The following is a 15856-nucleotide window of genomic DNA, read 5'->3' on the forward strand; positions in this document are numbered from 1 at the left end:
CTCTCTCTCTCCCTCTCCCTCTCTCTCTCCCTGTCTCTCTCTCTCTCCCCTTCCCCTTAAGATTAAAACTAGGTCCTTGTGCATGCTGGAAAAGCCCTCAACTACTGACCTATATCCCTGAATTTTTAATTGTAGCAACCTGTAGGTGTGAGATGGTAATTCTTTGTAGGATTTTTTTCTTTTGAGACAGAGTCTCCCTGTAGCCCCAGTAGGCCTGGAACTCATCATGTAGACCAGACAGACCACGATCTCACAGAGATCTGCCTGCTTCTACCTTCTGAATGCTGGGATTAAAGGTGTGCACCACTATGCTGGGCTCTCTAGTGTCTTTTGATGCACACATTGAAAAGTTTGATTTATTTTTATTGTATATGTATGAATGTTTCACCTGCACATGTATGAGAGCAGCCATATATACAATGCTGGTGGAGGCCAGAAGAGGGTCAGATCCCCTGGAACTGGAGTTGGGGACCATTGTTAGCTGCCATGTGGGTGCTGGGATCTAAACCCAGGTCCTTTGGTGAGTAGCCAGTGCTCTTAACTGTTGAGCCATCTCTCCAGTCTGACATTTAACAATTTTTCATAAAGTCCAATTTGTTTATTTTTCTCTGTTGCCTGTGTCTTTGGTGTCATGTGAAAATAATCATTGTCAAATCTAATATTGTGAAGTTTCACAATCATTGTCAAATCTAATATTGTGAAGTTTATTATCATTGTTATTTTGTTTTATTCAAGACAGGGTCTTATTATTGAAAGAGAGTGCCCCTCAGACCCCCTCCCTATCCTCTGAGAAAAAGCTGCCCTCCACCTGACTCTGGAAATCCCCTTCATTGTTCAAACCCTTTCCTGGTATCTGTTTATGATTTCTATGGAAATGGTCTGGGGCAGAAGAGATAGAATGTTCTGCCCAAGGTAAGCTAGCCAATGGCAGTATACCTAATACATTTGTGTATGGTTTCTATGAGAATAATCTGGGGCAGAAGAGAAAGAACGTTCTGCCCCAGGTAAGACAGCCAATGGCTGGATAGGTAAAGTCTCTGGAAATCAGCCCTAGATTGTTCCAATCCTTTCCTGGATATTCTGTGTATAGTTTCTATGGACAGCCCCTGCTTTGTGGTTTTTGTGGTTTTTCTGCTTAAAAGCCCTGCTGCTCAGGGTCACAGTAAGCTCCCAAGACTGTCTGTGTCCCCAGCCAGTTGGCCTCAATAAAGCACTTTTGTTTACTGAGACTCAGTATCTGAGTGCTCAATTTGGGGAATTCCTAGGACCCCAACATTTAGGGGGCTCGTCCGGGATGCCCAAAAGACCCTCAGCCTGTTTTCCTGTAGTTTTCTGTCCTCCATCTGGCGCCAGGAGACTTCAGTTCTGATTCCTCCCATGGTGAGCCTGTTTTTGTTTCTGTTCTGAGTGTCCGGACTTCTGTGGGCTCAAAGGAGAGAAACTGGATGCAGTATTGCTCTCCAAGCCGGAGGATGGGGGATGCCCCAACCCTCCATCTGGTTGGTTGACTGTCTGTGCCCTCTGGGCATTTGGCATTGACCCTAGTTGCTCCCACAGTGACCATCGAACATGCAGTGGTTCCCCAACTTCCCCAATGCACAGCGCTTTTGTTCTGTATCATCCTGGTCTCAAGTCTTTGTTTCCTGTTTGTTTAGTTCTCATTGGTCTTTGTTTTGGATTAATCCTCTTCTTTTCCATCATAGGTCAGACTGAATCATCTGAAGATACTCCCCTTGACTTAATTCTTTCTCATTTTAAAGATTTTCAAAAAGCAGCTGCAATCTCTGGAGACACTGTTTATTCGGGGAAATTCCAGACCCTCTGTTCTCTTGAATGGCCGTCCTTTGATGTAGGGTGGCCCTCTACTGGTTCCTTTAAGATTAACAAGCTTTCTTCTTTTCAGGCCATGATTTTTGGAAGCCCAGGACATCCTGATCAGGTCCCTTATGTTATGGCTTACTTTTACCTTTTGGATAAAACCCCCAAATGGTTGACACCCTATTTATCTCTATCTACCTCAAAACCCTCCATCTTGTCTCTGGGTCCTTGATGGACTCCCTCCCAGTCTCACCCACCTCCTGTCCTCCCCCCTTCAACTGAGGACCCTCTCTTGGATCCTCCTCCTTATTCACATTTCCCAACTGTGCCTCCTCCTTCTCCAGCTCCTCCTCCTTCCCCAGCTTCTCTTCTTTCCCCAGCTTCTCCTCCTTCCCCAGCTTCACCTCCTTCCCCAGACTCTCTTCCCTCCCCAACCATCCCTCCACTCCTCACCTCTCCACACATCATTCAGGACAGCCCTATAGGCCTGAGACAACTCCTGCTGTCCTTCCCCTCCGTGCTATGGCCCCACAGATGCCTCTGGCCGTAGTTTTTTTGTTTATACTCCCTTCTCAACTAGTGATATTTATAATTGGATATTGCAAACTCCCCCTTCTCTGAAAAACCACAAGCCTTGATTGGATTGTTGGAGATGATTTTCCTTACCCATAAACCCACATGGGATGATGTCCAGCAGCTCCTCCTCACTCTTTTTACCACTGAGGAACATACACAGATCCTCTCAGAGGCCTGGAAACAGGTGCTGTCTGAGAATTGCCAATTCACTGAGGATCCAGCAGAGATTGAGGAGGCCTTTTCTTGACGACGACCCAGATGGGACTCCAACACCTCTGAAGGTAGGGAAGCACTCAAACTCTATCACCAGATTCTTATGGGGCGGGGATCTCCAGGCTGCTGCCAAAAAGCCCATAAGTTTGTCAAAAGTCAGTCAGGTTTTGCAGGGACAGACAGAAGCTCCAGCACAGTTTCTGGAAAGACTTATGGAAGCTTATAGAGCCTACACTCCTATTGACCCTGAGGCATCAGAGAACAAACAAGCCATAAATATAGCCTTTGTGACTCGGCCAGCACCTGACATCCACAAAAATTTGCAGAAGCTGGATGGTTTTGAAGGTAACAGTCTTTCTGAATTTCTTGAAATAGCCCAAAAGGTTTTTAATAACTGTGAAATCCAGGAAGAACATGAGGAACGTCACAATCGGAAATTGGCTTGAGCTCTAGCACTAAGAGAAGGAGAACACCCCCTGAGAAAATATTCTCCAGGAAAGCAGAGCTGGCAGACTGGACTACCTCCCCAAAATGGCCCTCTCAAGAGAGACCAATGTGTCTACTGCAAGGAAATAGGACACTGGATTCGGGCTTGCCCTTGACATAATAAAGGAACTCAAAAGGTACTGGAACTGGATAACTGAGGGGGTCAGGGCTCGTCTCCCCTCCCTGAGCCCCACCTAACCCTAAAAGTGGGAGGGAGGCCTGTTGACTTTTTGGTTTATACTGGTGCCACCTTCTCAGTCCTGAAAAAGCCCCTTGGCCCACTGGCCTCACAGTGATACACCTACATTCAAGGAGTTGCAGGTAGCTGCTCTTATCCTTGGACTACTCAGAGAACTGTCAATTTGGGCACAGGGCAGTTTCAATATTCCTTCATGGTTATCCCTGACTCTCCCTACCCATTGTTAAGCTGGGATTTGCTAAGTAAACTCGGTGCCTCAATCCATTTTGACAAAGATAAGGTCAATGTAGAGACCACCGGATTTGTTCTCACCCTGTGAGCTGAGGACTAATACTGTCTTCATGAAGGGCCCTCTCTGGATCAATTGCTATCCCTAACTGTTAAATTGATGCAAGAGATTCCCCAGGTCTGGGCCGAGGGAAATCCCCCAGGGTTTGCAGCCCACCGACCACCCGTGATGGTTATTCTGGAAGCACTGCTAGTCCTGTTTGGGTATGACAATACCTGATATCCTTTGAAGCACAAGCCTCTATGCGGGTTCACTTAAAAATACTATGGGAATCTGGCATCTTGGTCCCCTGTCAGTCTCCTTGGAACACTTCCCACTCCCTGTGAAGAAGCTAGGGACTAATGACTACAGACCCATGCAAGATCTGAGAGAGGTGAATAAGAGAGTCATGGACATACACCCCACTGTGCCAAATCCTTACACCTCCTGAGCTCCCTGGCCCCTGACAGGACAATCTGTGGAGGCGCGGTAACAAGATGGTGCTGAGCAGCTGAGGTGAAGGCAGAGGCAGCTGGCCAGCTTGACTCGCCACAAAAAGAGGAAGTAATACTGATTGGAGCGTAGCCAGTAAAGGACGTGTGACCACCTCGTGAACAATATGTTATACGATGAGAAGAGCCTGTGTGGCATACGAGACCTCTAAGCTGATTGGATGACGGCTCTCCCGCCTATGCTAATGCTTGCAACTTTTGCCCTTAAATATTGATCAGCCTTGCCAATAAATGAGTTTTCCTGCTTGAAGTGACTCCCTGCCACATCTGATTGTCCTTGGGGAAAAGGCCTGGAGAAATGGGCGGGCAGTGCACTTCCCCCTCCTTGACCCCCATCGCTGCAGCCTCTCATTCCTCTGCCTGAGATGAAGGGGTTCGGAGACCGTGGCACAATCTGTACTGTCCTGGATTTAAAAGATGCCTTTTTCAGCATCCCCTTGGACAAGAGGAGTCAACTTATCTTTGCCTTTGAATGGCAAGATCCTGAAGAGGGGTTTAGTGGCCAACTGACATGGACAAGGCTTCCACAAGGGTTTAAAAACTCTCCCACCATCTTTGATGAGGCCCTACATGAAGACCTCTGAGGGTTTCTAGCTGCCCATGCCCCAGTTTCCCTTCTACAGTATGTAGATGATTTGCTCCTCGCCACCCCAGATCGCCCCTCTTGCTTAGAGGCTACAATAGACTTGTTAGAGGAGCTTCAACACCAGGGATACAAGGTGTCAGCTAAAAAGGCATAGATCTGCCAGGAGAAGGTACAATATCTGGGGTTTCAATTAGAAGGGGGTATAGGCAGGCTGTCCTCTGCAAGGAAAAAGGCTGTCCTGGACATCCCTGTTCCTCAAAGTCAGAGGCAAGTCAGAGAATTCCTGGGGCCAGCTGAATATTGTTGCCTATGGATACCTGGTTTTGCAGAGCTGGCCAAGCCTCTTTATGAGGTAACAAGGGGGGAACCCTCAGCATTTTCTTGGGGAGAAGAACAGCAACAGGCTTTTGACAACCTAAAACAAGCCCTCACTTCTGCACCAGCCCTAGCCTTGCCTGATGTCTCGAGGCCCTTCTACCTTTATATAGATGAATGGTTTGGTGTAGCAAAGTGTGTACTTGCTCAAACTTTGGGCCCCTGGAAGAGACCAGTAGCCTACCTCTCAAAAAAATTAGACTCAGTAGTGGCTGGATGGCCAGCCTGTTTAAAAATCATAGAAGCCACTGCAGTCCTGGTTAAAGACACTGACAAGCTTACCTTGGGACAACAACTTATTGCGACTACCTCCCATGCTATTGAAGGGGTATTGAGGTCCCTGCCTGATCGCTGGCTCACAAATGCAAGACTAACACATTACCAGTCTCTCCTGCTAGATGTGCCCTGCCTGACCAGAACCTTAAACCCTGCATCCCTGTTCCTTGAGACTGAGTCTGAGATGACTGTGCATCATGATTGTTCTGAATTGCTGCAGCATGCCCAGGGAAGCTGACCCAACTCACTGACATACCATGGAAGAATCCTGACTTGGTGATGTACACAGACGGGAGCAGTTACATCAGAGATGCAGTCAGGTATGCAGGGGCAGCAGTAGTCACCCAGGAGGATATTTTATGGGCAGAAGCCCTGCCCAAAGGAACCCCTGCTCAAAAGGCTGAACAAATAGCTTTGATTCAGGCCCTAAGACTGGGAGAGGGTAAGACTGTCAACATTTACACTGACAGTAGATATGCTTTTGCCACTGTTCATGTACATGGAGCCATCTATCGAGAAAGAGGCCTCCTGACTTCAGAGGGAAAGACTATTAAAAACAGACAAGAGATCATTGATTTGTTAAGAGTCATATGGATGCCAAAAACGGTGGCAGTCATTCATTGCCCAGGACATCAAAAGAACAGCACACCTGAGGCCCAAGGAAACCAAAAGGCGGATCAAGCTGCCAAGGAAATAGCAGAATCCCCATCCGAACCTGCTCTCCTAGCCCTGCCAGATCTACGTTACCTGAAAAGCCTTCATATACAAAAGAGGATGACAAATAGTTCCAGACAATTCCAAATGAGCATGTCTCCTCAGGATGGAGACACACTCCAGATGGCAATGTCATCCTCTCCCGCTGCCTGGGAGAAATGCTAGCTCACCACCTCCATGAAGGAACCCACATGGGAAAAGATCAGGTTATTACTAACCAGATGCTTCCAGTTTCCTTCCTCAACAGCTACAATACAGGACATCCATCACCTCCAGATGTATGGCATGCCAGATGACTAATGCCTACCTGAAAAGTGATAAATCCTCAGGAAACTGTGAAAGAGGAACTGCACCTGGAGTCCACTGGGAGATAGACTTCACTGAGGTGAAGCCAGGACATTTGGTTATAAATATTTACTAGTTTTTGTAGACACTTTTTCAGGATGGGTAGAAGCTTTTCTGACCAAGAAGGAAACGACAACCACAGTTGCCAAGAAGTTGCTGGATGAACTCATTCCCAGGTTTGGTGTGCCCCTGGTGTTAGGATCTGACAATGGAGCAGCGTTCATCTCTCAGGTAATACAGGCCTTAGCAAAGTGAAAGGCCCTGGGGACAGATTGGAAACTACATTGTGCATACCATCCCCAGAGTTCAGGGCAGGTAGAGAGGATGAATCGGGCCCTTAAGGAGACCTTGACTAAATTAACCTTAGAATCTGGCGCAGACTGGGTAACTCTCCTTCCTTTTGCCCTCCTCAGGGCTAGAAACTCCCCGTATATTCAGGGAATAACTCCTTTTGAGATTCTTTTCGGAAGACCCCCTCCCCTAGTCCCAAGATTAAAGTCAGAACTGTTGGCTGAAATATCTAATCATGAAATCCTCCCATATATTAGGGCATTACAGGTGGTACAGGAGCAACTCTACCCCTGATCTAGCATGTGCATGAACTGCCCCCAGCTACTACACATCCTTACCGACCTGGAGACATGCCATCAGAAGGAGACACTGGCCCCTCAGTGGATATGACCATTCACTATGATTCTAACGACTCTCACAGCAGTGAAAGTAGATGGACTGCGCACTGGATTCATCACTTGCACTTCAAGCCTGCGCAAGCTGACCGAGAAAAAGGGAGAGTCCAATCCCATCCAAAAGGCCCCTTAAAACTTCGACTGGTAAAAGAAAACCCACCTATCACTTCCACACTATGATTATGATTCTACTTTTATTAGCCCTTGAAACTTACCCCCAGGGAATTTACCAACCCCAGACTTATGTTTGGAGATTATTGGATACACAAAGAGGAAAAACTTATGGAAGTTACACCTCATAGCCCTCAAATTGCTCCCCAATTTAAAGCTGACATATGTTCCTTATGGCCAACACTGGGCTCCCTAAAACAACTGGAGGCCCACAGTGTCTATGGGGGATCATTTGGGGGATCAGTAGCAATAGCAATGTCAGGAGCATCTGGACAAACATCCCTCCTTGCTACTGGATGCAGAGCCGGCACCATACATGCAGAGAAGACCTTGGGAACATCCTTCTACACATGCCCAGCAAACACTGGGACTAGTTGTGATGATGAGGGAAGTTACTTTTGTGCATACTGGGGATGTGAGACATGGGCCCCGACATGTTATAAGCAACAAGATCCATACCTAAATATTCAATTAGAAAAAAATAGGTCTTGTACGGTCTCCAAGACTTGTAACCCTCTTATTATAACCCTAAAAAATGGGATGTTTTTACTATGATCAGAAATGGGACACAGGCTGCACATGGGGACTGAGGGCCTATGTATCTGGCAAAGACGCTGGAACCCTATTTATAATTCAAAAATTCCCAAAACCCTTACCACCTTGACCTATAGGACCTTTGGCAGATTTTAAACTTGATTTAGCCCCCCCCCCTCCTTCAGAAACCCCAACTAACCTGATTCCCAGCCTGACCACTCTCCTGGCTAGAAGGCCAATGCCTCTGAGGGATGAAGATTTCTCTCCCCTTCTAGGACAGCCCCTCATAAATACCATGAAGGCTACCTTCTAATATTTAAAGAATACGAGCCCTGAGATGACCAAAGACTGCTGGCTCTGCCTGGATCCCCGACCACCCTACTACATAGGTTTTGCTCTCACTGCAAAAAGACAAGAATTAAAAATAGTGCCCCTGAATGACACTGCTTCATGTCCCTGGGAAACTACTTTCACCCTAGGGGATCTGAAGGGGCAGGGGCTATGCTTTATGTCAAAAGAATATCCATTAACTACTTCCCCCTACCTTGAGGTTTGTAATCAGTCCTATACAGTACCAGGAAACACCTGGTCTATAGGAGACACCCAGTTGCTTGCTGCCCCCCGCTCCACTTGGTTTGCTTGCTCCTCTGGCCTAACCCCTTGTTTACACCCCCAATATTTCATAGGGAGACAGGAATTTTGTGTACTAGAACATGTTATGCCCCAGGTTTATTACTCTGAGGGGAATGCTGGAAGACATCATATGGTCTCTCTTGGCCTCGAAGAGCTATGGAAGCCTCCATTTTGGTTCCTCTCCTCGTGGAAACAAGGATAGCTGGGTCTGCTGCCATCGGAATGGCAGCCTGGGTCACAAGTGACCAAAACTTAAAAGTTTTAAGTGAACAAGTTGATAAAGATATCAGGAGATTACATGCCACTGCTTCCTATTTAGAACAACAAATGGACTCCTTAGCTGAAGTAGTCCTACTAAATAGAAGAGGCTTAGACCTACTTTTTCTTAAGGAAGGTGGACTCTGTATGCTCTAGGAGAAACATGTTGTTTTTATGCCGACCATTCAGGTGTGATTAAGGACACCCTGGCACAGGTAAAACAGAGTCTCCTAGAACAAGAAGAACTTAGAAAAGATTCCCAGAAATGGTTTGATTCTTTATTCTCCTGGTCACCTTGGCTTACTACCCTTATCACTGCAATAGCTGGTCCGCTCTTAATCTTCATAGCACTGTTAATCTTTGGACCCTGTATCCTAAATGCTCTAGTTAAGTTTATTAAACAAAGGGTCTCTGCTGTACAACTGATGGTTATGAGGGCCCATTATAATCCCCTAGATGCTATGTATGAATCAATGGGAGCCCATTACAACCTCATAGACGACCCATATGAATCAATGGTTTGATTCAAGAACTTCCAAAAACTAAAAGGGGGAATGAAAGAGAGTCCTCCTCAGACCCCCTCCCTATTGTCTAAGAAAAGCTGCCCTCCACCCGACTCTGGAAATCCCCTTCATTGTTCAAACCCTTTCCTGGTATCTGTTTATGATTTCTATGGAAATGGTCTGGGGCAGAAGAGATAGAATGTTCTGCCCAAGGTAAGCTAGCCAATGGCAGTATACCTAATACATTTGTGTATGGTTTCTATGAGAATAATCTGGGGCAGAAGAGAAAGAACGTTCTGCCCCAGGTAAGACAGCCAATGTCTGGACAGGTAAAGTCTCTGGAAATCAGCCCTAGATTGTTCCAATCCTTTCCTGGATATTCTGTGTATAGTTTCTATGGACAGCCCCTGCTTTGTGGTTTTTGTGGTTTTTCTGCTTAAAAGCTCTGCCTTTTCACTGCTCGGGGTCACAGTAAAGCTCCCAAGACTGTCTGTGTCCCCAGCCAGTTGGCCTCAATAAAGCACTTTTGTTTACTGAGACTCAGTATCTGAGTGGTCAATTTGGGGAATTCCTCGGACCCCAACACTATGTAGCACAGGCTGTACTCACAATCCTCCTGCCTCTGTCACTGGAGTTCTGGGACAAGTATGCGAATTACCATGCTGGCTTTATTGTGAAATTTTTTCTTTTATAAATGTTTTAAAATGTGTATGTGTGTATGAGCATGTGCATATAAATCGGATCCCTTGCAGAGAGCATTTGATCCTCTGGAGCCACCTGACATGGGTGCTTGGAATTGAACTCAGGTCCTTTGGAAGAGTTCCAAGAGTCTCTTAACAGTTGCACTCTCTCTGATCCCTGTTGTGAAGTTTTTGCACTGTATTTTCATCTAAGAGTTGTTTTAGAACTTGCATTTGAGTCATATATCCTCAGTGTTTATATGTGGTATCAGTAAGGACCCAACTTCATTCTCTTCCTTATGGATATCCATTTTTTTCCATACCATTTGCTGTAAAGACTGTCTTTTCTTCCTTGAATGGTCTTGACATCCTTGTCAAAATGTTTTGGTCATGTAGGACTTGCTTCTTGAATATCTTATCTATTCTATTGGTATATGACACAACCACACTGTTTTAAATTTCTGTAACTTTATAGTAGGCTTACTTTTTGTTTGGAGGGTTTTTTGCAGGGGAGAGGAGACTTGAAATAGAGTCTTGCTATGTAGCCCTGCCTGACTAACCTGGAACTGGCCATGTAGGCCAGGATGGCCTCATATTTGTAATGATTCCTTGCCTCTGCTTTCCAGAAGGCTGAGATTACAGGTGTTCACCACCATGCTTGGCTTTTGAAATTTTCAAGTGTGAGTCCTCCAACTTGGCTCTTTTTTATTGTTTGAGAATTTTGAAGGTATATATAATGTGTTTTGATCAAATCTATCCCCACAAATGCAATTCATCCTTCTATTTTTTCCCCTCCATACTAGGGGTAGAACATGGGGCCTCACACATGCCAGGCAAGCACTCTGCCTCTGCAACTCTATTCTTTGGTCAGTGTTGTCTTACCTCAGGCCTTGGGTTTGATCTCTAACACTGCAGAAAAAAAGTAAGGCTTATAGTGTGTCTCAGTGGTAGAGAACTTGTCTAGCATATGCTAGACACTCCAAAAAGTGTGTAACCCCTTATCCTTAATTCTCAGACTTGTGTAATAGACATACCGGCACTTGATGTGGGCCATACTTTAAATAGTATTGTTTTACAAGACTCTATGTGATTTGCCCCTTTGATCTTATATCTTATCTGTTCCCCACCTTGATTACCCTGCTGCAGCCACACCAACCTCCTTACTGTCTCTCTTAACATTCCAAAGACCTCTTTCTTTCTGCCTGAAGTGATATTCCCCCCATATATCATCAAACTTTCTTTTCCAATTCATTTAGATCTCTGTTCAAATATTCCTTATAGAGAGGCCTTTCCTGAAATCCTATATAACATATCAGTCCTCAATATTTATGTCCCCTTTCTCTATTCCATTCCTTTTCATAGCACTATCACATACAGACACATCACCACCACTTTTTTCTGAGATCATAGACTAGGTAGCTTCAACAACAGAAATGTATTTTCTCATAGTTCTGGAGGTTAGAAATCCAAGATTGAGGGTCAGCATTGTTGGATTTTAATGAAAGCTCACTTTTGGCAAGTGACCACCTTCTCACATTATGTTATATGTCTTCACATTAGTTTATATATGGGTGAAAGAGAGAGAAAATGTGTGGACTCTCTGTATCTCTTCTGATAAGGTTACTAATTCTACTGAATCAGGGTCCCAGCCTTAACTAACCTAATTATCTCCAAAATGCTGCTACTCTGTGGATTAGGACTTTTTTTTTTTGTCTTTTTGAGACAGGGTCTCCCTGTAGCCCCAGCTGTCCTGGAACTCACTATGTAGACCAGGCTGGCCTTGAACTCACATGGACCCACCTGCCTCTGCCTCCTGAGTGCTGGGATTAAAGGCATGTGCCACCATACCCGGCTGCCTGCATTAGGACTTTAACAAATGAAATTTTTGTTTGTTTTCTGAATTAATGTAGTTTAGAGGAAACATCCAGTTCATACAGAACTTTCAAAGGGGATGAGATGTTATCCTTTGAAAAAATCAGCAAAGCAGCTTGGAAGGTTTATCTTCGTGTACAACCAGAACAGCAGATCTGTGGTTTGAAGATAGACCATCTTATCTGTTTCCCATGCCCAAACCCCCATTATGTGGGGGAGAAACATAATGAAAGCCACCATACATGTGAGATCAAAGTTTCATACTACTGAAGAGGACCTTTGGAATTACAAAGCTCAAAGCTTATGAAGGATAGGAGGCATCTTTGTTTCTCTCCTCTTAAAGGGTGGGAGAGGAAGAAAGAATATAAAAAAATGGCTCAAGTTTTATTGCCTTTGACTCTTGAAAAATGCACAGGGGAAAAAAACATTCGCACCTTCCAAGGTATGTTTACTATTCAACCATCCTTTATCCGAAGTGTTAGTAATTTGTTAAAAAAGCCACCACTACACATTGTCTCCCACAGCTCTGTCTCTTTTGTCCGTGCATTTCTTTTCTTGGCAAAGGGAGGTAGGGTTCCTATGGAGTTGGGATGAAGAATGTCTAAGTATGAATTCCCACCCAGCATAGAGCCCGACACATAGCAGACACCAAGTAAAGATCTGTGGAGTAAATAACATTGACTGGTGCTTTCAGGCTATTTTAAATTTTTTACATTTTATTTATTTATTTATTGTGTGCACATGCCTGTACCACAGAACGTGTATAGTGTGTAGAGGACAGAGGATAGCTTGTAGAAATTGTTTCTCCTCCACCATGAGAATCCTGGGAATCAAAACCAGGTCATCAAATTTGGCAGCAAGCCCTTTACCATTCTTTATTTTATTCGTTTATTTACTTTTTTTTTTTAAACATTGTGGTTTCCAGATTTTAATAAATGTAAGGCAGAGGATTAGTTCGTCAAGAAGTGCTGATTCGTCTTGACTGGGACCCCCCGCAGAAGCCAGGGCAATGTAAGTCCATTCATTTTTTTCCCCCATTGGGCCTTAGATAAATCTCCGGGCTCTTTGGAGCAGAGCCAGAGTCCCCGATATGCCCACCGCCAGGGATGAACGCGCACAGGCTGGGCCCATGCCTGAATTCCTGGTGTACTCTTGGGTTCCAGAGTCCAGAAAGGGATTCCCTTTCAGTGACAGGTTATCCACCTTCGGCAACTCATCTGGCCGAGGTTTGCTATTAAGCCTGTTGCAACTGAGATCAAGCACGCTGAGTTTGGATGGCAGCCCCTTAGGCACCTGCTCTAGCCTGGCGAATGACAGATTGAGGGAGTTTAGCGAGCTGGGCCACACACACCCAGGAGCTCCTGGGCTTACTGTATTCCGCAGCGAATTGTGACTGAGGTCTAGTACTTGCGGCTGCACACCAGCCTTCGCCAGCGCATTGCACACGCCACTGGGCGTCTCCATCCCCGCATTGCGTAGCGCTAAAACTTGGAGGGCCGGGAACTTCTGGGGACAAAGAGCCGAGACCAACCCGCTGTCGCCCAGTCCAGGATTGTCTGACAGGTCCAGGGTGGTAAGAGCTCTGAAGATGCGGACACGTTCGCAGGAAAAGTTAAGCGACTGTGCTTGGGCAATATTCAGTACCTTGAGTCCAGGCTTGAGCCACTGCTGCAGTTCTGCGAGCCAAGCATCCCCTGTCGCCCACGACACGTTGCGGAGACGCAGGGTGGTGAGATCAGGCCCTGTGGCTTCCAGAAGTGGTGGCAGCGTGGTGCTGGTCACCTCTAGGTCTTCCAGGGTCAACTCGCTGAGGCCGGAATGCCCTAGCATTCGCAGGACTCCGAAGAGCATCGGAGCAGGCACCCGTACCCCTCCCACCGTGAGCCGCTGCCAGCGCAGAGACCTGACAATATCAACGTACTCCTTCAGGTCAGTGCTGGGGTCCAAACGCCTTAGAAACAGCTCCAGGCTGCGGCCCCCGCCGTAGAACTTCACATCCACCGCAGACATACATTGCAAGGCGTTGGACCAATTCGGCTTTGGATCTGAGAAGTTGCAGACGCAGTGGACTGCGTCCTCCTCCAGCTCGCAGGGCTCCGGCATGTTGGCAGAGATGTGCACTGGCGTCAGTAGGAACAGTAACAAGCAGAGCACGCACTCCTGGGGAGACAGCGGAGGTCAGGGAGGCTCCAACCAGTTTCGAGGGTTCCTCCAGTGGTCCCTGTCCCACCCCAGGACCGAGTAACTCACCATGGTCGGTAAGTTCGGAGAAGTTCTGTGGCAGAGAGCAGCTGTTTTCTTTCCTATTGAGCTGGTGCTCTGGGGCTCCCAGTTTCCACCAGCTTATTTATCTTCTTTGGCAGCCTCTGACAGTTTATGTAATCCTGGGATGTCACTCTTTTCCTCTTCTATGTGAACTCTAGTCACTTCCCCACTTCTCTTCCTCCTAACAGCCCTATTCACTTTTAGTAAATAATTACAATGAAGTATTTTGCAGGGAGAGACCAAAACAGGAAGAATTCTTCATGGCAGTCAGGCACTCCGTGCCAGGGGGATGACTCAAGCGCCTCAGGCTTCTATGGTACACAGAGGAAAGGATGAACCACACCAGAACCTTAGGTCAGTACTTTGCTCCCAATCCTGGGGATTCAGCCCCATTTTTTTCCTTCAATTTTTCCTAGTTTTGATTACTAGTACTTTCCCACCACTCTAATTCAAGCTTTTGATTTTTCTCAGGTGCGTAACCGGGAGTTTGTGGACGAGATTACCAACTTCATCTATGGACTCCAGAGGGAGAATAAAGCTCAAGGACCCAAGTTAATATGAAGAACAAGTCCCCCTTCTCCCCACCTACTCCTTTGTTTAAAAATTCTCTCTTCCTCCCTTCATCTCCCCTCTCCCTCTCTCTCTTTTGAGACAGGGTCTCTCACTCTAGCAGCCTAATCTGGCCTGTAACTCATTATGTAGCTCACACTAGCCTTGAACTCCTGACATTCCTCCTGCCGCTGCCTTCCAAGTGCTAGGATTACAGATGTAAGCCACCACGCTCAACTTGTTTAAAAATTTTAAAAAGAATGTTAGTATTGCCGGGCGTGATGGCGCTCGCCTTTAATCCCAGCACTCGGGAGGCAGAGGCAGGGGGGGTTCTGTTTGGTCTAAGGCCGCCCGGTCTTCATAGTGAGGTCCCCGTACGCTGTGGGGTCAAGGGGAGCCCCGCTTCAAACAAAAAAAAAAAAAAAAAAGTATTTGAGAGAGATATATTGGTTAAATCATTCTATCACATTTCCTGACTTGAAATTGGGAAGCAAGGTATTTCTTTTTGTATGTGTTTTTTTTAAAAAGATTTATTTTACTAAAAAAAAAAAATGTCTGCCAGGCCCACGCCTTTAATCCTAGCACTTGGGAGGCAGTGGCAGGCAGATCTCTTTGAGTTCAAGGCCAGCCTGGTCTACATAGTGAGTTCTAGGCCAGCTGGGGCTACAGGGAGACCCTGTCTCAAAAAGACCAAAATAAATAAATAAATAAATAAATAAATAAATAAATAAATAAATAAATAAAATATGTGTATGTATGTGTGTCTATGTGCATGTGCATACAGGTATCCATGGAATCCCTTAGAGCTGGAGTTATGGGAGGTTGTAAACCATTTGATATGGGTTCTGGGAATTGAAATTAGGTCCTCTGCAAGAATAGCAAGCACTCAACCACTGAGCCATCTCTCCAGTCCTCTGTTTGTGTTTGTTGTTGTTTTTGTTTTGTTTAAAAACAGGGTCTCACTGTGTGATCCTGGCTGGCCCTGAACATGCTCTATTGATCAGGCTGACCTCCAACTAACAGAGGTCCACCTGCCTGTCTCCTGAGTGCTAGGATTGTAGGGGTGCAACACCAGACCTGGCTTTCTCTTGTTTTGACCAAGAAATACAGAGTGCCTTGACAGTTCTGTCGCTGTCAGATGCATGCGTTTATTTGTTTTTATTCCCTGTAGGCTTGAACCCAAGCCAGAGCTGTCAACAATCCCAGGCATTGATAAAGGTGTTTAGGTTGGTACTCAAAACACTGAAAGGAAACTAGTCCTAATCCTTAAACCGAATTCCTTCAACACACAAATAAACTTCCTGTGACAGCTATTAATCTCTGTGAGATGGAGGCCA

The 15856-nt window shown here is 45.9% G+C and overlaps 1 protein-coding gene and 1 long non-coding RNA gene across 2 annotated transcripts; one reads left to right on the forward strand and one right to left on the reverse strand.

The window, feature by feature from the left end:
* Positions 1 to 12401: 12401 nt before the first annotated feature.
* On the reverse strand, positions 12402 to 14185 carry Cd14 (CD14 molecule). The gene is made up of 2 exons (XM_008835473.3): positions 13956 to 14185; positions 12402 to 13865 (listed from the first exon to the last, which is right to left on the reverse strand). The coding sequence occupies exons 1-2, from the start codon at positions 13956 to 13958 to the stop codon at positions 12750 to 12752; spliced, it is 1119 nt and encodes a 372-aa protein (XP_008833695.1). The 5' UTR covers positions 13959 to 14185; the 3' UTR covers positions 12402 to 12749.
* LOC103736046 lies at positions 13828 to 14693 on the forward strand. The gene is made up of 3 exons (XR_607359.3): positions 13828 to 13963; positions 14203 to 14324; positions 14442 to 14693. It is a non-coding gene; the product is annotated as an uncharacterized LOC103736046 (long non-coding RNA).
* The last annotated feature ends 1163 nt before the right edge of the window (positions 14694 to 15856 follow it).

This window comes from Nannospalax galili, unplaced genomic scaffold, assembly GCF_000622305.1.
Source record: "Nannospalax galili isolate Female #2095 unplaced genomic scaffold, S.galili_v1.0 scaffold1077, whole genome shotgun sequence".
Lineage (NCBI taxonomy): Eukaryota > Metazoa > Chordata > Mammalia > Rodentia > Spalacidae > Nannospalax > Nannospalax galili.